This window comes from Oryza glaberrima, chromosome 3, assembly GCF_000147395.1.
Source record: "Oryza glaberrima chromosome 3, OglaRS2, whole genome shotgun sequence".
NCBI lineage: Eukaryota > Viridiplantae > Streptophyta > Magnoliopsida > Poales > Poaceae > Oryza > Oryza glaberrima.
The window spans coordinates 10,987,443-11,014,776 of record NC_068328.1 but is presented as its reverse complement, the minus strand read 5'-3'; the positions used below and the strand labels follow the sequence as shown (position 1 = coordinate 11,014,776).

Sequence of the window (27,334 nt, the reverse complement as noted above, 5' to 3'; positions counted from 1 at the left end):
GGTTGGGTGAAGCAGCAAGCCAGCAACGAGGTGCTTCAGCGAGCCGGCGATAGCGAATAAGCGGAGGTGGGCGCAGGCATGCAACAACAGCCGGGCGTCGCGGTGGCGAGCCGACGAGCAGCGTATGGAGGCTGAGCAGGCAAGGGCGCAAGGCACCAAGCGACTGGGCAACGAGACCGCCGACGCTGACAGCCGAGCAGCTAGCAGATTAGGCGGCGAGCAGCAACAACTAGAAGAACACCTAAGCAACCGGTGAATCAATAGTTTATAGTCACCAGGGTTCACTCTATCGGTTCAGGGGTTTCTATCGGGGGTCACCAAAATCCCGAAATTTCGGAAATTTCGGTCCGAAATTTCTGAAATTTTAAACAAAATTTAGTTGAATTTGAACAAATATTATCCAAATTCATGAAAAAATTGACAAATTCAAAAATTTCGGTCGAATTAATATCGTATCGGGGGTCACCGAAATGGCCGAAATTTCCAACCCTGATAGTCACTGAATGTCTGAATTAGTCATGGTCTTGCACTCTTGTCCTATTACTTTTTTTCTATAATGCTATGCTTAATCACTATAAATATGTAATCTATCATTCTAATGAAGTAAAACAAGAATATCAGTATGAGATGATAGGGATTTACAAGAATTGAGCCTCATGTTCCATCGTTTTGATTTATTAATTTGCTATGGAGAAGAAAACAATATTGTTAAATTATTATAAAGCAATTAAAGTGGCAACCTTTGATCGATGAGAGCGCAAACTATTCTGATTTAGATTGTGTATATTGTTGACCATGAGATGTACATGATTCTGATTTAAATTGTGTATATTATTGATCATGAGATGTGCATGCCATTTTTCAATCCCAGGAAAGCGTAGGTCCAGGAAGAATCAAGCGGAAGTTCAGGACATGCACTTGGGAATCTGCTGAAGTTTTCTCTGACATGATACGGTGAAACAACATTTCTCTGAACTTCTGATGGAAAATCTGTTCTTGTGCTAGTTGGTACTCTCTTCAGCCAGTAAACTAGCAGAGACAACACTCAATCATTTTGAAAGGCAAGTAACAGATTTATTTTTGTAATTCTATTAATCTTTCTACGACTTGCAGTCGAGAGGTTATGTGAAGTCTTTAATATATGTCTGTTTAGCACCTCAAGTTCAGATATTTCAGAATATCCACTACGCTTTTACCTTTATCTCTTGGTAAATTAATTTCAGAATGTTGTTGTAATTCAGTTTAGCATGGATTATGGAGATGGTGTTTAATAACATGGTAGTTCAGGAGGGTTTTTGAAGTCAGGCATCGTTTCTATGCTAATATAAAACCATTTGAATGAACCATAAACAATGGTGACCTAAGAATAATAGTATGTTGGCCACTACCATCCAATTATTTTTCTGTACCATGACAAATTTTTGATATGCATAATGATTTTAAGAAAGTCAAAATTCACAAACTTGCACTCGAGGCAATTGTAAAACACAAGGAGAAGTGTGTGCTTGTTCAAGAAAATTAATTTCATACTCAATGTGTGGGTTCTGGCTATTTGTGCCGAAACCATCATCATATGGAAAAATAAAAGGCGGAAAGAAGTGAAGTATAAACTGAAATATTGAACTTTGACTCCTAACTATATGAAAATATACACAATAAGATGATAAAGCCAGAGCCCCAAAGGTATCACTGAACTCTGGTGAAAATACCATACTCTTCTATCTCCATCTCTATCCCCTGAAAATCTGCAATGCATGGTCCTTCTATTCATCTTCATATATATCTGAGTTTAGAAATAGCTCCATATCAAATCCATATGTTAAATTTCTTTACTGGGAGAACAAATTAGTGAATGCCATCTGGTGGAAAATCTTCTCTCCCCTCCTAGAACTCACTTTTGACAAGGTCAAATTATAGACTTGAGTGTTTGTCAATGATGAATCGTAAAATTTTTTAAAGAGTTATATTTTTCCCGTTGCAACGCACGGACACCTAACTAGTTTTTATAGTATTGATATCTAATTCTGAACTCTAATTGGGATGATGTATATCTTGTACGTTGCTTTCTTATGGCCTGGCAAGAATTATGAAGCAATTAGAAATCCAACTCCTATCCCAAGTAACATGCGAGGTTTTAAAAAGATTTCTTATACGACTGCTTATGTATTTTCAAAAGTGAACGAACTTAAAAACCAACTCAAATACGAACGACGTACCAAAGTATCAGCGGAAACATCTTCAATTTTTATAATAGTAGAAATTATTATATATATATATATATATATATATATATATATATATGTATAATTCAAAACATCCTACCTTATAAGATACTCTCCCAAAAAATATAAGCATTTTTTATAACAGTGACAAGTCAAACATTTTTAACTTTGACTATTAATAGTAAAGAAAAAAAGATCAATCATGTAAAATTAATGTTAAACAAACTATTATAATATGCAATTCTTTTTATTTAAAACGTCACACTTTTATAGATATTGTTGGTTAAAGTAGTATCACGAAGACCGTGTTAGAGTCCAACTATTTAATAGCCCTCCGAAATCTTGCTATTTAGGAGTATTAAACATAGATTACTGACAAAACACATTCCATAACCTCTAGGCTATTTTGCGAGATGAATCTAACGAGGTATATTAATCCATGATTTGCTACAGTGATACTACAGTAATCAGCCGCTAATCATGGATTAATATACATCATTAGATTCATCTCACAAAATAGCATAGGGGTTATGGAATCGGTTTTGTCGGCAATCTACGTTTAATATTCCTAAATAGCAGAATTCCGAGAGGCTATTTAATAGCTCGGAGGATCCAAACAAGACCAATGCTTATATTTTGGAATAGAGTGAGTAAAACAAAAAATATATTTTTTTTCTTTGTTAGAATAAAAACAATACAATCCCACTCAACCGCAAGTTGACCTGCTCACTGCTAATCTGCGATAAGCTCGCGGCGTGAGCAACGACGACTTTGGTTGGCTTCGCAAGCAACGCAACTGACGCCCTCCACCCTCCCAGTCCAGGCGGCCCTCCCGCTCGCGCCCCCAACGCCAAGTCCACCCGTTCGATCGCGATCCCACGGGCGCCGCCGCCCCCAACGGCCGCCTGCCCCGGACAGCGACGTCGAGGCGCGGGGTCGCCCTAGAAATGCCGCCTCCGGCGCGCCGCCCCCTCTCGCCCCAATCCGGCATTGACGAGGTGGCGCCGCGGCCCTCGAAAAGGTTCTCCCCCTCGTCCGATTCCTCGCGCGGCTCGTCTGTTTTTGCTGTTATTTTTTTTGCTCTTTGCGATGAGTGCCGGAGTGCGTGGTGCTGTTTCGGAGGCGACGCTTTGGTTTAAGTATCGCGATTAGGACGGGGATTAAGGGAATTCTTTGCTTCAATGTTACTCATGGAGTCACGCGCGCACTTGCCTTCGCAGATTTATCGTGGATACAGCGTACAGTTCTACTGTGCGCTGTGATTTTCTTTTTTTGTTTGCGTCAACGCCGTCAAAGAGTCTACGTGGCACGGGTTTCTCTCTATTTTGCAGAAATGCCTGTACTATCCGAGTACCGTTTGTTTGCTTTTTTTGTATAAACCAGTTCTCACATGCACTACTCTTCGAAATCTAGTGGTATATGCTCTACAAATCTGATAACTTAAATCTGATAAGTTTTTTTTTAAGAGAAGGTATTTTTTACCCGGCACCGGATACATGCAGCCATTTTAATTAGGAACTTAGCCTATCCAATAGGGAACTTAGCCCTTAAATAACCCAATCTGAAATTCGCTCCTATGGAGATTTGAACTCAGGACCTTAGGTGCTACTAAGGTCACTGCAACCACTAGGCTACATGCACTTTCACAATCTGATAACTTTATATGCCCGCAAATCCGAAAACTTTAATTTCTTCCCAAGTGTGAATTACATGGATACAGTATTTTCCAAATTAACGTTGATTCTTACAAATTCGAGAGAGGAAATGCAGACAGTATTTTCCTACTAGGTTGTATTGCTTACATGGATGGAGAAAACGACAGTTGCGTGTTGCTTGCCGGCGACCCATTGCAAACTATAAGAAGTAAACTGCAAATGGGATGCTCATGTCAGCAACCTGTTGTTGCTAACGTCTCTTCTTGTCTTGTGTTGGTTTTACTTCTACTCATGCTGTACTTGTCTGAGCTATTTGCTATATCATATTCTTTCAGTGTTGCTGTCCATGATAATTACACATAGTACGCTCTTGGGTTTGCAGTATATGTATTTTGTTCACATAGAACTTGTATTGAGCTAGTGCTTTGGTTTCAGCTGTGACAGGTCAGGATGGGTGTTCGGAGAGGTCGTTTGGATTCCTCATTGTTCCACATGCTGGTTCTCGTTTGCGCCCTGTCTCAGGTGCTCTTTGTTGGGCTGGTTACCGGTCAAACTGCACAGTTGAGTGTGGATGCTTCATCCCAGAATGGTCGGACGATCCCTGACAAAATGTTCGGCATCTTTTTTGAGGTGAGCTTATTGTTCAACCGTTGGTGCATACATTGCTTTGGAGTAGCTGTTTCATTTTTGAGCCATGTGCCATAAGAAGAATGCTTCAGTAATGCCAAAGAACTTGCTATTCTTTAGTGGATAATAGCTATTGTCAACTGCATCCTTTGTAGCAGGGGCATCATATTGTGCATAATTCACAGCTTGTAAAAATGCAACAAATCCACTGTCCAGTTCAATTAGTGTATGCTGATTTTGATAAACTTTGATACTACAGGTGAGAACTAATTTGCACTGAAACTAGTACATAAAAGTAGATTTATTGATTACACTGTTCTGGTTCGGCTTTTCAGACCATGACAACAAAACTTGTAGAATAGACTTGTGATCTACTTAGTTTTAGTACTTTTAAGATGAAGATTCTTGGTAATGTTACTTGTAGGAGCTCAACCATGCCGGGGCTGGTGGACTGTGGGCAGAGCTTGTAAGCAACAGAGGTAATGGAATCTGCTGTCTTAGGTCTGAGAAATATAACAGGCACTTCTGTTTATCTGATAAAAATGTTCATTGTCTCAGTCCCCCTTTCGTGTATCACTGGAAATAGTTTAATAAGTCAATCAATTTGTTCCTCTGTATATGCTACTTCCTCCATTTCATAATATAAGACTTTCTAGCATTGACCACATTCATTTAGATGTTAATGAATCTATGTCTAGATTCATTAACATCTATATGTATGTGAGCAATGCTAGAAAGTCTTACATTGTGAAACGGAGGGTGTATTGCTTATAGTTGACTTTCAGAGAAAAATTATTGCAGTAGGGCTATGATTCTCCTTTGCTTTCCCTTACTATACTGGTCTGGTTACTGGCTGTTCAGATCTCGTTTAGTGAATGGTTTAAAGATTCAGCCCTGGATTTCTCTGTTTCCTTATGATGTTATGTTTTCTGTGCAAATTTCTAACAGTCCAAGTTACAGGTTTCGAAGCTGGTGGCATTAATACTCCTTCAAATATTGACCCATGGTTGATAATTGGAGATGAGTCAAATATAATTGTGGAAACAGATAGGTCATCATGTTTTGCCAGTAACCCAATTGCACTTCGCATGGAAGTACTCTGTGGAGCTACCGGAACTAATGCTTGCCCTTCAGGAGGTGTTGGTATCTATAATCCTGGTTACTGGGGCATGGTATGATCTTATCTAATACAAGCGAACAGTTGGTTTCTGAATCTCGTGTGACAGTTTGAACTTTTCCATATGCCTATAGTATGGTCTATTGAATATCTTTGAAAGGAAACATGAAATTTTGCATTTAAATGTTTGTTAGATAATTTTACATCCCATGGATTCTTTACATGCTAGTGACACGCCATATTATCATTTATATGGAACATGGCCATTCCTTGACTCGTCCTTCCCACCTTGACATATGAACTATGTAGACCTGTCTCCAGTATAATGATAATAATTTCTATTGTTCCCTCTGCTGCAGAACATTGAAAAAACAAAGGTCTACAAAGTTAGCATGTACATTAGGTCATCAGATTCAGTGGATTTGGCAGTTTCTTTGACAAGTTCAGATGGTCTTCAAAATCTAGCCACTCATACCATCACGTAAGAAATATCATATCACTCAATTACCGAGAATTCTGAATTTATTACCTATGTGCCTCTTATAGTGAAAATGAATGACACGTGTATGAAATTTTCTTGTAGGGCTGAGAAGGGAGATTTTGCAGGATGGACAAAGGTTGAGTTTGATTTGCAGTCAAGTGAAAGAAATACTAATTCAAGGCTGCAACTTACAACCACCAAAAATGGCATAATTTGGTTTGACCAAGTATCAGTTATGCCATCAGACACTTATATGGTAACTTCTTTTTTATGCTGCTACCTTTTGCTTTCTGGAATTATGGCAGAAATGGTATGCATTTTACCACCATACAACCATACAGCCACAGGAGTTTATGAGAAGCACAGAACAACAGTAAATCTTATCACGCAATTAGTAATTATCTGTCACTTGTCTTGTCATATCTCTACTACTTTAAAAGCGCAGCCATCCTCCTTCCGTCCCCTTCTCACCATGCGCAGCAGGCCATGCGCTCCTTCGTGTGTGCGTAACCACCACAGGATCCGATACTTTCTACTCAATCCACCCACCTAGCCAATCCCAATTATATGGGCCTACTCCGTGCTTTATCCTTAATTCACCCACCCAACCAATCCAACTATATGGGCCTGACTCGTTGCAAAGCATGTGCATATTACTAGTATATCTAAATATGTCACAACCTGGAGCCAGGAATTTTCACTAGATAAAGTTATGTTGTCACTGTCATGTAATTATATTAGTTTACTTTTTTTTTCTGAGGGTCTATCTATACATTTATCGATAAATTTTCTCCTAAAAATTTGTCAAATGTAAATACAGTATAATTATATTGTAATTACACTGTAACTACAATGTAACTTGTATGTAATTGAGATGTAACTCTAAAAAAACCTACGTTAGGGCACTGCTCACGCGAAAGAGGGATCGCTAACTCACGATGTCTGTTTGTACGACGCGTACGTGCGGGCCGAACTTGTGCATGCCATCAAACGTAATCTTGGTTGTCATCTACCAGTATACGGTGTTTGGACGGCATTCATGCATGCCATCAAACGTCAAACGAGGATATGTGCGGCTATGCCCTGCCGCCCTATGTCTGCCCTTCGTTTGTCATCTACGTGTGCATGAGCCACGCATGTGGCCTGCGAACGTCCAGAGAAACAAAAGCCCGAATCCTCAGGTTCATCAAACGGTTGAAAAATCGACAAATTCCGAGGAAGAAATTTGTCAACATATTTATAGAAAAACTGTTTTTTTTTTTCTAAATGCAAGTGGTAACTATAATAATCACAATTACATTTTAGCACTGAAAATTAAAGGTCTAAGAAGAAGAGATAGAAAATATATTCAATTATAGCCAACTAAGGTGTTAAGGACTTTTGATCTATTGATTTAACGGTATACATATTTATCATTTTTCCTCTCAGGGGCATGGTTTTCGTAAAGATCTTGCCACTATGCTGGCAAATCTGAAGCCTCGGTTTTTAAAATTTCCAGGTTTGTCATCTATGTGTTTTTATATTACATTGAGGTTAGTCATTTATATAGGTGAATGTATTATGCAGGATCTGTTATTATGCCTCTGTTTTAAATCATTTTTTAATTTATAAGAGCATATACAGAAAGATACTCAACATTAAGATTGCATGCCAAGCAATCACTTTTTTTTTTTTTGCTGAAGCCAACCAATCACTTTGAGCACTAAATGCATGCATCTTGCAAATACTTTGTCCCCAACTGTATTTTGCACTAGTACAGTATTACACTGTCAGGCAGGTTCAAAAGTAACAAATTAGTGATCAATGATGTAAAGGTGTATTTTCCTCTGTAATTTCTGTATGTTCAATAATTGGATGCAGTCATGCTTATGCAGGCATCTTTTTCCTCTGTAATTTCTGTATGTTCAATAATTGGATGCAGTCATGCTTATGCAGGCATCTTGCACACATGTGCCTTGCAAACAACGATAATTAGCTTGTCACTGAATAACATCTATATTTTATCCATACAAAATATATGTTACGAAATCTTTTAACAAGAAAATCTCCCTACATATAGAGCCATTCTTTTACTAAATACAAGGATGTAATTTTTTGTTATCTCCAAGTTACTCAAGGACCAACTAAGAAAATGCATTGCAATCTCCATCATGGTTAAATATTGTGTTTGCTAATTGCTTGGTGTTGATAATGCACTTATTCATATGTTTCTTTTTTTTCTGCAGGTGGAAACTATGTCATGGGAAATTATTTACTGAACGCATTCCGGTGGAGTGAAACCATTGGACCTTGGGAAGAGAGACCTGGTCACTTTAATGATGTTTGGAATTATTGGACTGATGATGGACTAGGCTTTTTTGAGTTCCTTCAAGTAAGTAAAATGCTCCAGCTTGGCTCAGAACTGAAAGCAGCCAAATAATTGCATCAACTAACCATTAAGCTGATACACGTTGTTTCATTATTGTAGTTGGCAGAAGACCTTGATGCCTGCCCAGTTTGGGTGATCAATGATGGTACGTCTTGTGTCTAGAAAATAAGCAAAGGCATAAAAAGTTTCATTGATATTTGGAGGTGTGATATACCCTTGATTTCTGCGTTCATATTCTTTTCAATGTTGCAGGGGCCAGCCTTAACGAACAAATTCCATCTGCAACAATAGCTGCTTTTGTAAAGGTTTGTGCTCGAATATTTATTATGAAACTGGTCCTTCGAAAAACATAAGGGCTGATATCTGAAGTAAAATTGCTTATGCTCTCATGTGCAAAGTGCATTTTGTCTACATTCTTGCATTCACCATTTCACAGTATTAAGCTGCCAAAATTAAAAAAAAAATGGTGCCTATTGACTGCCTTTATCCCAGAATAGATGCTTACAACAAGCACAATCTTGTGAGAATTGAGAAATGGCATATGCCTTTTAGGCAAATGCTCTTTATGCCTGAGAGCTGGAAATAACAAAAGAAATTCAAATGTCAGCATGGATGCCATGTTTCTTGCATAGTTGCTGATTCTATCACTTCCTAGTTACACTATGCAAAATATGACAGATTTTATCTTGGTGGAAGCATTTATTATAGTACATAGCTCCATTTGAAGATATTTTTGTCATTTGATTTTCCCAAATACATTACAAAAACCATGTTATGTCTTTCTCTTTCAATCTCTTCATGTGTGCCATGTTCCAGGATGTTGTTGATGGCATTGAGTTTGCTAGGGGAGACCCTAAGACTACATGGGGTTCAGTTCGTGCAGCAATGGGACATCCAGAGCCCTTTCCGCTTTATTATATTTCAGTAGGGAATCAAGAATGCTCAAAGCCGTACTACAAAGGTTTTGTTCTCTCATGTCTGACATCATCAGAAGCGCTGGTTTATGTTTTTTATACCGATGAACCGTGTGCCTGTCTCATTTTGTAGAGAAATACGTGAAGTTCTATTCTGCAATAAAAGCGTCTTACCCGGACATCAAAATTATATCAAGCTGTGACATATCTTCCATTTCAGCAGTCAACCCTGCTGATCTATATGATGTCCATGTAATTTACTATATTGCTCAGTCTTTACCTAGACAAAATCTCATCTTAATTCAGGAATACCTTAGGTGGACTTTGACATTATCTCTGTGGCAGGTTTATACATCATCTGGTGATATGTTTTCCAAAACAAGAATGTTTGATAGCACACCCCGCAGTGGACCCAAGGTATTATCTATCAATTATTGTCTCATATTTTATGCCTTCAACTGACTGGTCATGTGCCTTGTGTGTACTGTGCAGGCATTTGTTAGTGAATATGCGGTGACTGGAAATGATGCTGGCCGAGGAACATTAGTAGCTGCTCTAGCAGAAGCTGCATTTCTCATTGGATTAGAAAGAAACAGGTCCTTTGCTTCTTTTATGGCATTTCTAGGGCCTGTTCACTTTGATGCCATTTTCAACCTTACCAAAATTTGGTAAAGTTGCCAATAAAGTGGCTACATTTAGTTTGCTGCCAAATTTTGGTAAATATATAAGAAATCCTGCCAAAATTTTGGCAAGTTGCTAAAATTTTGGTAACTATGCCAAAATTTTGGCAATGCCAAAATTTGGTAAGGTTTTTTTTGGCATCAAAGTGAACAGGCCCTAGTTTTGGCACCTGGGTGATACTTGCTTTTATTGGAAGCTTACTTGTTTCGCGAGCTGTTTCTGTGCAGTGATGTGGTCGAGATGGCAAGTTGTGCTCCACTCTTTGTAAATGACAACGATCGCGGGTAAATTGTCAACTTCTCCAATCAAGCTTTTGTCTACACTTTAATCTCCTCACCCTGCTACATATTTGTCCACTGAAGACAGGATGAATTTTGGATAACCCACCTACTTCATAGGCAAACTGTAGAATGGGAGTATCTCTAGAGATAGAGACGTATATAGTAGTTCTTCATGATAAACTGTTCTTTTACCAATGATGCATGCCCTGTTGAATAGGTTTAGTCCAGATGCCATAGTCTTCAACTCATGGCAGCACTATGGATGTCCAAACTACTGGATGCTACACTTCTTCAAGGACTCAAGTGGTGCAACACTTCATCCCTTGACAATTCAGGTGTCAAACTATGATCAATTGGCCGCATCTGCTCTCACTTGGCAGAATTCTAACGATGGAAACACTTACTTGAAAATAAAGGTATTTTTACTATCCCACTAAGGAACATCGCTGACACAACTGAAATTGAAATAACCGGCCAGGAAATTCTCTCTTGCAGGTTGTCAATTTTGGTAACAAAGCTGTGAATCTTAATATAGCTGTAGCTGGACTAGAGAACGGCATTCAGGAATTCGGGTCCATAAAGACGGTGCTTACATCTGGTTGGCTGCGGGATGAGAACTCTTTCCAACAGCCTGACAAGGTTTGCTACATTTATTTGATTCACTGAAATTTGATTTTTTTTTTCTGAATGAAAATGCACTTCCAAATATGAGATGATGAATGGTTCTTTCGTAGCTCCCATAGTTGCAGTGTATGAATGTTTATAGGGCATGTTCACTTTGATGCCAAAAAAAACCTTACCAATTGGCATAGTTACCAAAATTTTGGTGGCAGGATTTCTTATATATTTACCAAAATTTGGCAGCAAACTAAATGTAGCCACTTTATTGGCAACTTTACTAAATTTTGGTAAGGTTGAAAATGGCATCAAAGTGAACAGGCCTATAGTGTCGGTCTTAAACTTTGGTGTGAAATGCTACAGGTGGTGCCGGCGGCAAGCCCCATAACCAACGCGGGCGAGCAGATGGGTGTCATTGTGGATCCATACTCCCTCACCTCGTTTGATCTCCTCCTGGACACCAACACAGACAAATACCCACTATTGGAGTCGAGCTTTCATTCAAGCATGTGAATACAGCGCGAAATGTAATGGCATAGACATTAGGGGAATTCCCGTGTGGGAAATCCAAATTTGTGAATAAGTATAAACTACAGATACTGCTCGCCTGTCTGCAGAAGCAGTGAAAGTCCTGGTATTTGTTGTGTATGTTATCATGTATTCACCGTCTCCGGGCCTATGAGCATTGTCTCATTGCGTGAATTGCTGAGAAACAACTTTGATATACCTGTAACATCACGCTCAAGCATCCGTTGTAGTCTAGCTGGTAAGGATACTCGGCTCTCACCCGAGAGACCCGGGTTCGAGTCCCGGCAACGGAATCTTTTTGTTGCCCTGTCTTTTTAAGAATGTAAACATTGGTTCCTTTTGTTTTGTACTATATATTTTCGCTCTGTACGTTACACGTTGGTTCCTTTTGTATGTGATCGCCTTGTACTTACATTCGTTCCTTTTTTATATGATATTCTCTCTCTCTCTGTAATTTTGGTTTGATGCCAATTATCGGCTTACAAATTTATTTGATACTTTAGATACTATTTAGTAGTTATTTGAATTGGAGCCAACTTGTGCCAAATTTATAAACTTCAGGAAATCTACACTATCAAAAATTTGGTAACGTCGAAACTTACTCAATATTTGACCGTGACAAAATTTTGATAGTTCTTTTCAGTTTTGCAAATGAACTGCAAGCGCAGAAAAACGGAAGTACTCCTATCGACCAACATCAGCAAAATATTCTCCGCTGTTTCTTCCGTGAACTTCGTCCATGCAAAAAATCTGCGCACATGCACAGCACTCGTTTCCTTATTTAATCACATGGAGAATCTTTACCCCTCTCGAATTCAAAACTCAATTTTAGAAAGTAAAAAAATTGAAGCGTTGTGGTGGCAACCCTCTAAAATTCTCGCTCGCCCTCCTCCCTTAATCCCGGCAGAGGAATCCATCCATCCATCCATCGCTCCTCCACCGGCAGCGACCACCGGCGAGAGCGAGCTCCTCTCCGGCTCCGGCTCCGGCCCTACCTCCCCTCCCCCCCACCGGTCAGGCCATGTCGCCCGCTCCGCCGCCGTCGCGCGGCCGCATCCGGCCGTGGCTGGTGGTGGGCGACCTGGTGGTGGCGGCGATGTGGGTGTGCGCGGGCGCGCTGGTGAAGCTCGCCGTGTACGGGGTGCTCGGCCTCGGTGGCCGCCCCGAGGCCGACGCCGTCAAGGTGGCGCTCTCCCTCGTCTACATGTTCTTCTTCGCCTGGCTCGAGGGCTTCACCGGCGGTGCCTCCTACAACCCGCTCACCGTCCTCGCCGGTGCCCTCGCATCCCGCGCCGGCCCCTCTCTCTACCTGTTCGCCGCCTTCGTACGGATGCCTGCGCAGGTTATGCCTCTCTCTCTCATATGTGTGCATGTCTTCTACTCCCTCTGTCCCATAATATAAGAGATTTTGAGTTTTTTCTTACAACGTTTGACCACTCGTCTTATTCAAAAAAATTTTAAAATTATTAATTATTTTATTTGTGACTTTCTTTATTATCTACAGTATTTTAAGCATAATTTTTCGTTTTTTATATTTGCAAAAAAAATTTAAATAAGACGAGTGGTCAAGCGTTGCAAGCAAAAACTGAAAATCCCATTGTGGGACAGAAAATCGCTTGTATTGTGGGACGGAGGGAGTACCTGCTTGATTTACATATAATGGTACATTTACTTGTGGAACTATAAGCTCATTTGGTCATCCGGTCAACTTAAACACATTACATCGTGCATTTATTTGTGACACGATTAACTCTTCTTTGATCAATCCATTTACATTGCTTTATTTAGAATATAATACACGTTTCTTGCCAAATCCATAGTTACAACCCACTTAGCGTATAAAGCTCAATATGTAAGAATAGCAACTATTATGCAAGCATACCAAAGCCTAATATGCAAGCATGATACATCAACTCACTAAACACCTCAAGCGCAACATGCAAACATACTAATTACATTAAAACTTGTTACATTCTAAAGCTCAATATAAAAGTATGCTATATCATCAGTTCTCATATCATTTTCATAATATTTTCAACCCAAATCCATCCAGAATTTCTACAAAGTTTAACATATTTTCATCTAGTCGGTAAGATGTTTTAACTGTCTTAGACTCATTTTGATCAGAATCTAAGCGAATTGTGTATCATTCACATTCAATTATTTGAGAAAATAGTCTTATTGTGCCCTAGACGAATGAGGGAAGGGGACGAACAAGATTTTGTTACTTTTGACATGAAATTTGAATTGGAGGGAAGAACAGAGTTATTTGGTCTAACTAATTGATGGTGGAGGTGGGATGTTTCATACTTTTGAGGGCTAAAAATGCTTAGTGATGTTGGCAATCGCTTTGATTGAGCAGCCTGTTTGTTATAGACATGCTGATTTGTAGATCTGCATGTTCGTTAATGTACTTGTTGTTTTGTTTATCAGGTGTTTGGGTCGATTCTTGGAGTGAAGCTCATCCGAGCAGCTCTCCCTAAAGTAGGCAAAGGAGCTCCGTTAAGCGTTGGAGTTCACCATGGAGCGTTAGCTGAAGGGTTGGCAACTTTCATGGTTGTTATAGTGTCGGTGACTCTTAAGAAGAAGGCGATGAAAGGGTTCTTTATGAAGACATGGATCTCGAGCATTTGGAAAATGACATTTCATCTCCTTAGCTCAGATATAACTGGAGGAGTCATGAACCCTGCATCTGTAAGTACTTTCTACACCTAAGATGTGACTGGTGCAGAAACGAAATTCTTGAGTTTAAACTGCCAGCAAATGCGCGTATCTTCTGCCTGAACCAAATTGGAAGTATAATCCACAGATATGTGCTGGCGCTAATTTTGTTGTCTGCAAACACGTTCTGCTAGATTTGATTAAATGGTATACCATTGTATGTACGTATGCATTCTTGCAAAAGAATCATCGTGATGCTATTAGAGGTATTGCTAAGTTGACATGCACTTTTTAATGAAATTATTCTGACATGTATTTTTTAGAAAAGAAATATACCTGGCATGCATTGTCATCTTGCTGAATGAAATTTTTGATACAGTAAAATCCCCTTTACAAATATCTAATAATTTTCCCTTTGCTATTTATTGTAGGCTTTTGCTTGGGCCTATGCTCGAGGGGATCACACAACATTCGACCACCTACTTGTATATTGGCTTGCACCCCTCCAAGCAACCTTGCTAGGAGTATGGGTCGTGACCTTATTAACTAAACCCAAGAAGATAGAGGAAGAAGCAGATGAAAGCAAAACCAAGAAGGAGTAGACTATTATTGATGTGGTAATGTTCGCCATTTATTGTGGAAGTGTGGAGCAAGAACTTCCATTTTTTTCACCAGGCAAGACTGGTGTTGAACTTATACAGACAGGATCATTTTTATGCTGTAAGCCCCTCATATTGTCAACGTGTATAATTTGTATCTAGCTTATCTTAATTGTGCTGAAGCTTGTACATGATTTGTCTAGCCAAATATTATAAACATAAGGGAAGAGATGGAACAGCTAAAGTTCCATGTACAATGGTACCATATTCGGCACTAAACTTTTTTCAAATCGTTGGCAATATCAGCTGGCAGCTTGTGATGATATAATTAACTGGAATGCCATTCTTCTCTAGTTTTTTAGAGAAAGTGAAAACAAATTAGAGATCAATGTGGTGCTTTATACATTTGGAGAAGATGATGTAGCCGTTGAAATGCCATGGAGCTACTAGCTGTTAGACTTTCATTACCTAAATAATCACAGCACGCATTGAACTCTATAAAACCTTACTCCCTCCGTCCCAAAAAAAAAAGACAAACCCTGGTTTCCGTGCCCAACGTTTGACCGTCCGTCTTATTTAAAAAAATTATAAAAAAATTTAAAAAGACAAGTCACGCATAAAATATTAATCATGTTTTATCATCTAACATAAATTAAAAAAAATTCATGTAAGACGGACAGTCAAAGTTGCACACGAAAACCCAGGGTTTGCCTTTTTTTGGGACGGAGAGAGTACGTATGTTGACTTTAAAAGTCAAACGACTTTACTAGCTGTTTCGTATTATAAGTCGTTTCACTTTAAAATTTGACTAAGTTTATCGAAAAATATATTAACATTTTCAATACAAAACAAACATATTATAAAAAAATATAGTGTTAAATTTAATAAAACTAATTTGGTGTTATAAATGTTGTTTTTTTTTATAAACTTGGTCAAACCTAAAAAACTTCAAGTAGTCAAAAAGTGAAACGACTTATAATATGAAACGGAGGAAGTACCACCTAGAGAATTGACTTCATTTGAACTCATGAGAACTCTATAAAAAGAGTCGATTCTCATTTTAAATGGAGTAGCACGTATTTTGACTTTATAGAGTGCTACTTTCATTACCTAGATAATCACAGCATGTATTCGGCAGAAAGTGCTACTCCATTTCAAATGAGAATTGACTTTTTTTCTTAAAGTAAACTCTATAAAACCCTAGGTATTTTGGTTCGAGTTACACAAAACAATAATAGTTTTGATGTATATCATAACCCTACGTATTTTAGTCATAAGGTCTCACAGGACCACATAATTAATTAATTTAACTTAATGCTGTAGCATAAGAAAAACAATTAACTTAGATGGCTACAATATTTATACGATGGATTAAATGAACTCATTAGTTCAGTTATAGGTTTAGAATTTATATGTATAGTAGATCAAAGAAAAATTAGTTAATGGTGTGATTTTGTGAAACTATAGAATTATAATATACTTCCTCCGTTTCATAATGTAAGTCATTTTAGCATTGTCCACATTCATATAGATGTTAATGAATCTAGACACACATATATATCTAGATTCATTAACATCAATATGAATGTGGGAAATATTAGAATGACTTACATTGTGAAACGGAGGGATTATGTGGTTATGTGGAACAAGTCAAAAGTCAAAACTCGTATGGTTTTGTACAACTTAAACCCAAAATGTATGAGATTTTGTGGAATTTACTTGATATCAGTGCTTTGTTTTCAAATAGGATGACCTTTGAGGCTTTTACGCCATGTTAGATGCTACTTCAGCTACCCATCTAGTTTGAAACGGATTATTCAGAGATTACTACAGTGGATTATTTACTTGATTGTATGAATGAATTAAATTAAATATTTTTAGAAATAAACTTAGGTACATCAGAAGATTTCTTAAAAGATATGTACTTTTGGAGATAGAGAGCAAATAAGTCATCGTAATAATCTGATGAAGAGATCGGAAAAACGAAAACCTGAAATGCAGCCTGCAGAGCGATCCATACTGTAGCATCTCGTGACCGTGAGAGGCTGTCACCCATACTGTAGCATTGCCCTCGAGTAGAGGCTTTGCCTGCAATGCAGGGCTTCTTCGGTTTATTGCCAAAATCAAACTTACCAATATTTCGTTTTGTCAAATATTGATATAATTTGGTATTTCCAAATTTTGGTAAAACAACAATAGCAATAGTATGCTTAGGGTATGTTCGGCTGGTATTTTCTGCAGCTACATGGTAGCTAGCTGGATCCACACAACACAAGCGTTGTAGCCGTAGCGCTGCCGCAAGAATGACAGCTGAACAAGCCCTTAGTTTATTACCCTACCAAACTTTAGTAATACATTTTTATAGCAATTTAGTAACATGTTTTGGTAGAGTTGAAAGTGGTAGCAAAGTGAACATGCGCCCGTAAACACACGGATCAGGATCCAGTGCAGTTGCGAATATAACTACAACTTAAGCGGTTGCTCTGGTACCACATGATGAGAAAGCAAGGGGCCTAGATCATCGTGTCACTGTAGCACCATTTTACTGTAGCAAAAATATTACTCCCTCCTTTCCAAATTGATTGGAGACCCTGGCGGGGTTCTTAGTAGCGCAAGATAAGTTCGGAGGCAGCTAATAAGATGAAATGCCAATCACAAGTCAAAGCTCTTATTTCCTATCAGCACTTTTAGGTTTTTAATTGGAAAGATACTTCTTAGTTATCGAAAGGAATTTCACCAATAAGTAACTCTGTACCCATGGGGAATGGATGGGAGGTGATCATTCTATTCCCTACGCCCTTGGAATGGTCCATACATCGGTCCCTTGATCATGAAATTGAACTCAAAATTTCTCAAATTGATCATTATATAACTGCATGAGCACGGATTTCATCGGAATACAATTAATGTAGTATGAAAGAATATGTTCGTGCTAGGATATAATTGGTATGGGGTTTTAATCGATGCATTGTGGAAGAATGTGTGCATGGTGTCTTGATTGATGTGATTTAAATTGTCATTGGTCTTGATGCATAAACTTATATGATGATCAATTTGTGAATGAGTGAGTATTATATTGTATACGTCTTGTAGCAATGAATGTGAAACGTTAGATCAAAATATGAACGACTCAAAATATGAACGGAACTGATTAGTTGCAGTACTTATTGCACAAATTTTAACAATTTGACACTTTGGAAAAACTAATTTTACAAATAAACCGGCACTAAAACTTATTTTAAAAATGACTCTCTTTTTCAACGCCAAATCATGTGGCGCTGAACTTAGATATCTCAGTGTCACGTCAAGCAACGCTGAATGCCGTGCCACTGTGGATGGAAGGCTAAGTCAGCGTACCAACGTACATTCAGCTCCATGCTATTTGACGCTGAGGTGTGGCGCTGAACAAAAGGGCAGATTTGAAATAAGTTCTGGCGGTGGTTCATTTATTTTTATAAAGGATTAAATTGTCAAAATTTATGTACTTATTGTGCAGTTGCAGGACCAACAGGATTTGATCTCAATCCGTAAAGCACAATGGGCCCCCGTCTGTGTGGCTCTACGTCCAGTCCAGTACAGGTCCATGTCCATGTGGCTTGCCTTTTCTCTGCAGGACATGTGGGCCCTCAAAGACAAGTGGAAAAGCTCCATGTCCTCTCCTGCTACTGAGCCCAATGCCCCGAAGTAGGGTACACCCCTTGCTTATTGTTTCCCTCAAATTAGATCGTGCCTTTCTTCTCTTCTTCTCTCCTGTTTTTTTCTTTGTGATATTATTTTTTCTTTTCTGGTAAAGGATTTCTATCAAGCAATTGGAAATTCCATGACGGGAATCGACAGATCTAGTAAGATAAAGCATGCAACGATCTGCACGGCACCAGCACAAAATCAATTGTGGACCACGGACATTTTCTAATTTTCTATCTCTACGCTTTCAATCAAAAGCTGGGACCTTCTAAAAAAAATTCTAATTTGACCGGATTCGGTGGCATCCTAACATGATCTGGTCGCCTTGCACGTGAACGTGCAAGCATATTTTTGTAACTTTATTACACGGATAAAGTATATATAATGGAACATGTATAATGTATTCAAGCCGTGGATGCGCCATATTAATTGCTTGTGCTCATGGAACATGCTTTGGATGTGATTTGGACGTGCTATTTGGAAGCTTGTCCGTGTGACATGATTAGTTTGATCTAGCACCAAAAACGGTTTTGTCCCGTAGACGACGTTCCTTTAATATTTGCACAAATGTTTGTTCAAAATAGGTACGGCAGGGATTTTGAGAATCATGAACAGATTTGATAAGAGTAGTAGACAAATTTAATTAAGTTTATATACCGAAGTGTTTCTTTAGGGAGAAACCGAGGACATGTATGGATAAAAAATGGCTTGTTAGCACAAAAGGGTGGACAGTCGACCTACCGATGAACTCAAAGAGAACAAGAGATATTGTCGACGTATTGGCATATAAATTGAAGCTCAATTTCAATTGAACTATGCAAAAACAGTGTAACGTAATGCAGTGACTTTATTGCAATAAATTGAAGCTATATTAGCAGCGAAGCAAGCTCCTAGGTTAGGTCGGGCGACCATCCAGGTTTAATCGCTGACGTCTCCATTGCAGATAGCCGTCAATGTTCAAGTATATTTATCGACCATCATAAAACGCTATTAGTCGTCCGGTATCGACGATACCACTGGCTTAATAACTTAGCTCCATCAATACATTGGACGTACAGTGCAGTACACTCCTAGCTAGCCTAGTTGAAATGCAGTGAGACTCCTGCAGGGATTCAAAGGAACGATGCCCGGACTAATTAATCAGGGTAACGTAACGAAGGATCGATGGCCTCTCCATGTTGATAGTATAGTTGAACGCCATGATGGGATTCTCGTACATTGCCTCACTGAACGTGGCAGCCGTCTTGTCCAGTTGTCCATTGCAATTCTGGCCCTGGCCGGAAAAATAAACTGCAACAGTAGTACTACGTCCGCAGCGAAAAAAAAGGCTGCGCCGCACACCGCTCTGCTGGATGTCAGCATGTTACAGTCGGCCCATATCGTTGGGCATATTCGGGTAGCGTGATGCTGCTTGGCTAGCTTTTGCGACCGTGATGTAAAATCTGAACAGTTTATCCGTCTGTACCGGCTTGTGGCTGGGCGTAGATCTGTTCGAGCAGAAGACTGCAAACCTGAGATCGATGCAGGAAGAGGAACTTTTTGGTCCACATTCTCCATCGCCCGGCTCCACGGCTAGCAAAGACCCCAGCTAGCTGTAGATTTTCTGGTTACGGTAAGCTCGGTAGGTAGCGCTTCACTAATTCGGACTGGACTTTTCCATCTAGCTGCTGGTCGATATTTTATTTTCCTTTCGATCGAGGAGAGAGCTCAATCGACTCGAACGCGGACTCTACTCGGCTGCACCTACCTTGGCAACCGAAAGGTGGAGCCTGGAGGCAGTGGTGCAGTGCGGCACACAGCCTAGCTAGCGCCCGTCAGTCCTGGCGCTCGCCGATCGATCGATCGTATCAGCGGTACGTGCACGCCGATGCCGCGCCACGCTGGGCCACACGTACACAGCCATGAGAAACAAAAAAAAACCTGTCTCCACCGCCGCGCTGCCGACCGAGAGATGCCGTATGTTTACGCGCGGAGAGATAAGCACGACGAGCCGTTCCCTCACCTCCTCCCCTGCCGTCGATAGGGGTGAGGCGGACGAGCCAACCGTACGACGAATACGGGGTGATAGGCTGATGGGCAAGCGAGCGGCCGTGCGGCCAGCTGCGGCGCGAGGGCGCGCGTGGGCCACGCGCGGCCGGCCTCGGCCCACGTCCTTTTCGCCCGCGGGAGCGCGCGGCCGCTTGCGTTGCGTGACGGGGGCACGCACCGCTCGTCCGCTTGCGCCCGCGCAGCTGCGCGGAAGCTTCCTCGCGGATCCCCCCTCCCGATTGCCTCTGCCTACTGTGCCCCATCCGGCATCCGGCCGAGCGCGACGTCCTCGGTCTCGTTAGTCGGTTGGTACTTTGTTTTTGTGCCCTGGGCCCCGGTCCAGTTCGAGCCGGTGTGCGACGCAACAAACGGCGAAAAGGGCGGTTGTTCTGGTAATCCTAGCGTACGTGCGCTCGTGGTTGGGGGGTACGGCACTACGGCTGCATTTGCGTAGCCGATTTGGGCCGAGTTTAGTTCTAAATTTTTTTTTCAAACTTTCAACTTTTTCATTATATTAAAACTTTTCTACACATATTATAACTTTTCCATCACATTATTCTAATTTCAACTAAACTTTTAATTTTGACATGAACTAAACACACACCCGCGCGTGCGAGGCCGTCACGTTACTGATCTACCACGCTACTATCCTGTGTTTGGCAAAATGCTGCTGCTCTGCTGCATTTGAATTAGGATGACAAGCACTATTGATTAGGAGTCGTGTCTCAGAACGTAATGCCCACGGTTTTTTTTTTAAAAAAAAAGAACGTAATGCCCACTCCCACTCCCGATCGATCTGTCAAGACACGAAATTAAATGATCAGGCTATAACTAGCTAAGCTATTACCTGTCCACCTGAGCTAAGCTAGCAGCCGTAACACGTATATACAACTCTCGTTCACGAGTTTATTGTGTGTATCTTCCTGATCTTTTTCATTTCGGGAGAATGCCAGAGCGAAAATAGATATGGATGGAGCCTGATCAGTCCGATTCACCACCACGCATTCCGTTGCTGCATGCAGGGCCATGCACGCAGCTGCGAGGAAGCTTCCTACTTCCTACTCCGGACGACTCAGGTGTAACCTGGCGCGGAGCCAGGCTGCGACCGTGACGTTGCATGCTCCTTCAGCTTCACGAATTATCTCCATTAATCTCTACCAGAAATTCAACAACGTTAAATGTAAACTGCCAACTTTGCCTCGACCACGATCCAGCAAGTAGTAGCTCGACAAGGATAGGCAGCGACCGGAGAAAGGCAAAAGCAATTGCCGCGGCCAAAAATATCAACATTCATCTCCTCTGTTTTACCCTTCTCCCTCTATCTGTCAAGCCAGTGTCATTCGTTCTTGCATTCCATTTCTATCTCTTCTCCTATGCATATATACATTACAGATCGCAGAAGCGTACAGAAAAGATTTGCTTGCTCGCTTACGCGAGATCTCGACATACTAATGGCAGGGAAAAAGCATCACAGCGCACACGCCAGAAATAAGGAAATTGGCGACAAAGTGACTGGCCAGGAAAAGGAAAATAACCACCACCATGGACTCGATCGATCGCAACGGAATGGCAGGAAAGATTTTTAAGCCGAACCATGTATGTGTGTACGTCCGTACAGCTGCGATTGCGAGAGCAGCTGGCTGGCCTAATACTGAAAAGCGATGCGATCAGCAGCTGCTACGTTGTGTACTTGTGTGTTTGAGAGCCCTTTCTCTACACGTACGGGTAACAAGCTTAGCTAGAGTGGTCATGCGACTCAGAACGTATTGCATTCGACTTGAGAGCAAACCTGTGGGCTGTGATATTTTCTATCGGTTCGTTCCACAAATGTTTTTTTTAGGGAATTTTTTTTAGGGAAGTTCCACAAATGTTGAAATGAAATTATACAAACCCCACAAAAATAACCGTCATAAACTATTTTTCTGTGTGAAAACCGATAAATAAATTGATTTTTTCATGGTCTTTTTCCTGTGGGGTATTTTTGTCAATCAACCACAGAAATAGTTTTTTTTTACTGTAGACGTATTTTTCTGACAGTTTTGTGTCCATGCCTTTTCTCAATTCTGGCAGCGTGAGACTATCGGCCATGGCCATGCTCCCCGCCTGGTTGCCAATGCATGTGGCTACATGATCCAAACTAGCTCTAAAGTGCTGTGCTATCTGCCAAGTGATATGCCGAGTTGCCGACATGCTTGTGAAAAACTTTCGCCGGTTGAAATGGGGTCCAATGATACGCATGCTGCTGGTCAATGTGCAGCAAGTTTTTACTGCATCCTCTGCTGTTGTTATTCAGGTGCTTCCAATGAAAATTTTCTTTTGTGGACAATGTTTTTTAATGCATTTTTTTAGCAATACAAATAGTGTGTTATTGTCTCGATCTCAACAAGAAAATTGAAACTGGTAGATTGGAATTTATTTTTACCAAAGTTTTACTTTGGAGCATCTTTCGCCCAGTCCTTTTATTTTGGACTAGTAAATTAATTTGCCTTTCTTACAATTTGGATTACCCCAATTATCTCCTCTTGGCATTTGTTGTTAGGAACTAATCCCACACGTACGTAAAACGGGGTGACTTATTAGCGTATAATTAATTAAGTATTAGCTATTTTTAAAAAAAGGATTAATATGATTTTTTAAGCAACTTTCATATAGAAAATTTTTCAAAAAAGAAAAGCATCATTTAGCAATTTGAAAAGCTTGCGCGCGAAAAAAAGATATGAGTTGGGAAAGGAGGAATAACATATCCTAAACATATTTAGCTCTTCTCCGATAAAGATAGGTTCTGTGTATATGTGGGAGAGCTTTGCCAGTGTGCCAAAATCGACGTGCTTAAGGTTCGTTGATATGCTGAAAAGATGGTTTGGCAGAACTTCTGAAAAGATGGTTTGAGGGCAGTTTTGCCCTCGCTTTTTGGTGACATGCAAAATGAGATAAGCAATTAATATATGATTGATTGAATATCAATTATTAAAAATTATATAACATAGTTATTTATTTTTCAAAGAAACTTTTAGGGTTCATTTGTATCAAAAGATATGTGAAGTAATTTCGTAGATCCTGTAAGAATTTTCCCTATCTGGCCCTTCGATGCAAAGTGTTGTAGCTTTCCTCTTGGAAATTTTCCTAAGTTCATCCCTCTTATCCTATTTCTATACTTTTCATGCTATCTGTATCAACGGTTGTTCTAGTGTTTTTTAGGGACAATTACGTTTTTACCCTATTTTGAAGACTAACTACATTTGACCTTGTTTTTTAGAGTTTGCTAATTTGACCCTCTTTATTTTGAAACGAAGATGGAACTTGGCCCTATTCCGTGAAGGCAACATGACGGTGTTAACTCAAGACAAAAGTTCCATTTATACCCTTATGAATTTAACCCAGTTTCTCAAAGTTTTTTTTATTACTATTAGGGTTTTGGATACCACATACCCAATAGTAGTTGACTAAATCGGCAGGGCCCACCACATACCATGTCTTATACGGAAACAAACCTCGTATATAGAAGGAGTTCTGGATAAGGAAGAACGAGTAGAGTTCTATAGGAAACGACAAGGCCTACTCAGATCGTATCCATATTTATCTCCCTAGTTCTACTTGGACAAGGGGGCACCTATGGGTATAAATACAAGCCCCCTAGGAGGAGAGGGGACACACCGACCATAGACACACATTATACAAACCAATACGCCGCCAAATATCAACATCAGAGATTAGCCTAGACATACCCCATCCGGCGCCTACGGAGGCCGGCAAGAGGGATCTAGCACCATCTCTGATCTCGCCGAGTACGGATTCGAGGAGGAAGACTACCCTGTCATCGACTATGAGTTGGTTATCTAGCCGTCAAGTCGATGACAGTTAGATAAGTTATCCCAGATATTGTATTTGTGTGATCCAGATGAATAAAGAGCAACACCGGCTTCGGCCAACAGGATATAGGGCTATTACCTGTCAGATAAGGGGTCCGAACCTGTATAAAAATCCCTATCTCCATCTCTTTTACCTCAATCTCGCATATATCCTGGTACCGATGATCCCCATACCATCCAAATACCGTAGTCGCGATACCAAACGTCGACAGTTACACTTATCAGTATATATTGCCTCAAACACAAATACATTGTGCAAATTTATGTCTACCAAAAAAAATGAAAAAAAAATGTCAAGCAGCAGGTCACCGCGCCGCCAAGGAGCGGCAACGGGGTGCGGCGGAGGAATGGCGACGGGAGGAGCGGCAATGGGGGGCGGCGGGAGGAGCGGCGGCGGAGGAGCGGCAATGGAGTGGCAGCGTCGGCTCGGCGACGAGGAGAGCCGCCGCTGGCGGAGATGAGCGGCGGTGGCAGTTGCGGCTTGGTGATGAGGAAATCCACCAACGGCGGCGGTTGCGGAGGGGCGGCGTCAGCTCGGCACGATGAAAACCACCGGCGGTGGCGGCAGCCACCACTCCTCCCTCAGCCCACTAGCTCCGCTGCTCCGTGCGCCGGCGCTCCCTCCCTCCCCGCAGAACAACGCATCCGCCGGATCCGTCACCTGGTTGCCTCGCCTCTGCCGGATCCACCCTACCACCGTCGCCCCTCCTCGTCGTCGAGCCGCCGCCGCCGCTCCTCCTCCTCGCCGAACCACCGCCGCCGACCCTCCTCTTCGTCGAGCCACCGCCATCCCTCCCATGCCACCGCCGTCCTCTGCGTTGTCGAGCCATCGCCGCTCCTCCTCCTCGTCGAGCCGCCGCCGCTATCCCTCCCATTTTGGCGAGAAAGAGGAGAGGGAGACAAGCTCCGGTGAAAGAGATGAGAGGGAGAGGATAAGAGAATATTGATGTGTGCAAGGGTATTTTGGTCCATTGTGGCATAATTTTTTTTTCCTATTTTCTAAATGAAACCCTAACGGTGTGATGAAACCAAAGCCAAACAGCAACTCCAGATTTGAAAAGCAGGGTCAAATTAGTAGTTATACTTCAGAATAGGGTCAAAGGAGCAATTGTCTCTCTTTTTTTCTTACGTTTTGTATTCCTCTATTTTATATATTCAATCTTATCAAAATCGTGTGTTTTTATTACTACGTTTTTTCAATCCTACATTTTTAAAAGATTCTATATAGAAAACTTTTACATGAAACATGCTGCTTAGCACTTCAGAAAAAGTGCTAATAGTAAATCCTACCTCAATTCCAAAATGAGTGCAATTCTTTATTCAAATTTTATCATAAAATAAATGCAATCCTACCATATTACTTATCACATTTTATTCAAATTTATCTCCATCTTATCCTCTACACTGTCCCTACCATATCTTATCTTATTTAATAGGATGCGTTCGAGTATTTTTCTCTCACACTTCTAAAAGTGCACTTATAGTGAGACCGACGGAGTAAGGGATTTTTTTTTCAGCCCGTCACACTTAAAACTCAGCCTTAATTGCCTTAAAACTCAACCTGATGTGTTCCCCCTCTATAATCGTAATCCAAAAGATATCCCGACGATTCATTAATACAGTCCAATAATTCAGTTAGTTCTTGACAATCTAATTAATATACTCCATATCTCTATCAGAAGTCGTGCAGCTGCTTAACGATAATCCCTCTGCCATGTTTTCCATCCGATGGCTTCTCGAGGTGCCACGCTTCACCTTGGAATAGCACGTTTCATCGTTGAAGCAAAACAAAAGTTTTTTTCTTTTGACAAAAGCAAAACAGAAGTTAGTAACTGTTTTGAGCAATAGAAAAAGAAATCGAAAATTCAGTTGTCGTGTGATCACTACTTTGATTTCCATACGGTTCGTAAGTGGAACCGCATGGAAAAATAGGGGACAAGCTCCAGGCTGTCGCCCGCACGGGAAAACGCAATATCCCGTGCGGGTGGCTTAAGCCAACCACACACCCCGCACAGGCCCACCGCATTTAACCCTCCCACCACCTCCCTCTCTCCCACTCCACTCCTCTCCTCTCCTCTCTCTCCCTCAGTGCACGGCGCGCCCCTCCCTCCCTCTCCCTCCCCTCCACAGCGACAGCACAGCGCGCGGCGGCGGGCGAGAGCGGCAGCGGCTGCCGCGGGCGACAGCGGCAGCGGCACGCGCCCCCTCCCCTCCTTCCCCTAGCAGATCCAGCAGAGGGGGGCTTGGGGGCGGTAGATCCGGCGGCGCCCACCCCCTCCCCTCCTTCCCCTTGCATATCCAGGGGAAGGGGCGACGGATCCGGCGACGCGAGGCGGGAGGAGAGCAGGCGGCGTGGCGGCGGCGGCGTGCGCCCCCTCCCCTCTCTCCCCGTGCAGATCCGGCGGAGGGGAGGCTTGGGGACGGCGGATCCGGCGGCACCCGCCCCCTCCCCTCCTTCCTCTTGCAGATCCGGGGGAGGGGGCGGCGGATCCGGCCGATGGCGCATGGCTCTCCTCCCCTCCCTTGCAGATCCGGCGGAGGGGAGGGGGACTGGCGGAGCTGCAGCATGCGTCGGCGACCGGATCTATCTCTCCCCCTCCTCTCTTTGTTATTTGTGATTTTTGTGTGTGATTTGTTCCTGTGAGATGTGTTCTTGTGATGTGTGTTCTTGTGATGTGTTCGGCGGCGGGCGACCGCGAGGGGGCGACGGCGGCGGGCCTCGGCTAGGCGGCGATGGATTAGGGTTAGGGTTAGGGTTTCTTTTTTCTTTTTTTTTCCATTGTTTTCTCCGTGCAGGCGCGCCACCCGCATGTAAAAATCGTGATTTTTCTAGATTGGGTGCGTGCGGGTGCCCACCCGCACGTGAAAATTGGCTAGCCCGCATGGGAAAATCGGTGCTGTAGTAGTGTTACTTTTGTTGCCGAGTGCTAACGACACGATCAAAATCAGTACTTTGAAGGCTCGGCTAGTGCCAATGGGTACCTGAGGAAATTCAATTTAG

General features: G+C 41.5%; 1 protein-coding gene and 1 non-coding gene across 3 annotated transcripts; both read left to right on the top strand.

Annotated features, from left to right (window-relative positions):
• Positions 1-2,982: 2,982 nt before the first annotated feature.
• LOC127766956 (alpha-L-arabinofuranosidase 1-like) lies at positions 2,983-15,090 on the top strand. Of its 2 annotated transcripts, XM_052292141.1 has the most exons (20): positions 2,983-3,243; positions 4,313-4,507; positions 4,929-4,983; positions 5,465-5,676; positions 5,981-6,102; positions 6,205-6,358; positions 7,531-7,600; positions 8,328-8,473; positions 8,570-8,615; positions 8,723-8,775; positions 9,287-9,431; positions 9,518-9,636; positions 9,730-9,801; positions 9,877-9,980; positions 10,293-10,349; positions 10,564-10,762; positions 10,842-10,985; positions 12,619-12,834; positions 13,926-14,186; positions 14,585-15,090. In XM_052292141.1, the coding sequence occupies exons 2-20, from the start codon at positions 4,328-4,330 to the stop codon at positions 14,753-14,755; spliced, it is 2,526 nt and encodes an 841-aa protein (XP_052148101.1). In that variant the 5' UTR covers positions 2,983-3,243; positions 4,313-4,327; the 3' UTR covers positions 14,756-15,090. The 2 variants fall into 2 exon arrangements, with proteins under 2 accessions (XP_052148101.1, XP_052148100.1); XM_052292140.1 differs by lacking the exons at positions 12,619-12,834; positions 13,926-14,186; positions 14,585-15,090 and adding an exon at positions 11,328-11,866 and having other exon boundaries at positions 2,987-3,243.
• Positions 11,713-11,785, top strand: TRNAE-CUC (transfer RNA glutamic acid (anticodon CUC)). Its single transcript has one exon. It is a non-coding gene; the product is annotated as a tRNA-Glu (tRNA).
• Positions 15,091-27,334: the final 12,244 nt, after the last annotated feature.

Excerpts from the sequence above, each read along its gene's own strand:
- LOC127766956 (XM_052292141.1), top strand. The coding sequence starts at position 4,328 with ATGGGTGTTCGGAGAGGTCGTTTGGATTCCTCATTGTTCCACATGCTG. Across the intron at positions 7,601-8,327 it reads TCGGTTTTTAAAATTTCCAG|GTGGAAACTATGTCATGGGA; the intron begins GTTTGTCATCTA and ends TTTTTTCTGCAG. Across the intron at positions 8,616-8,722 it reads AGTTTGGGTGATCAATGATG|GGGCCAGCCTTAACGAACAA; the intron begins GTACGTCTTGTG and ends TCAATGTTGCAG.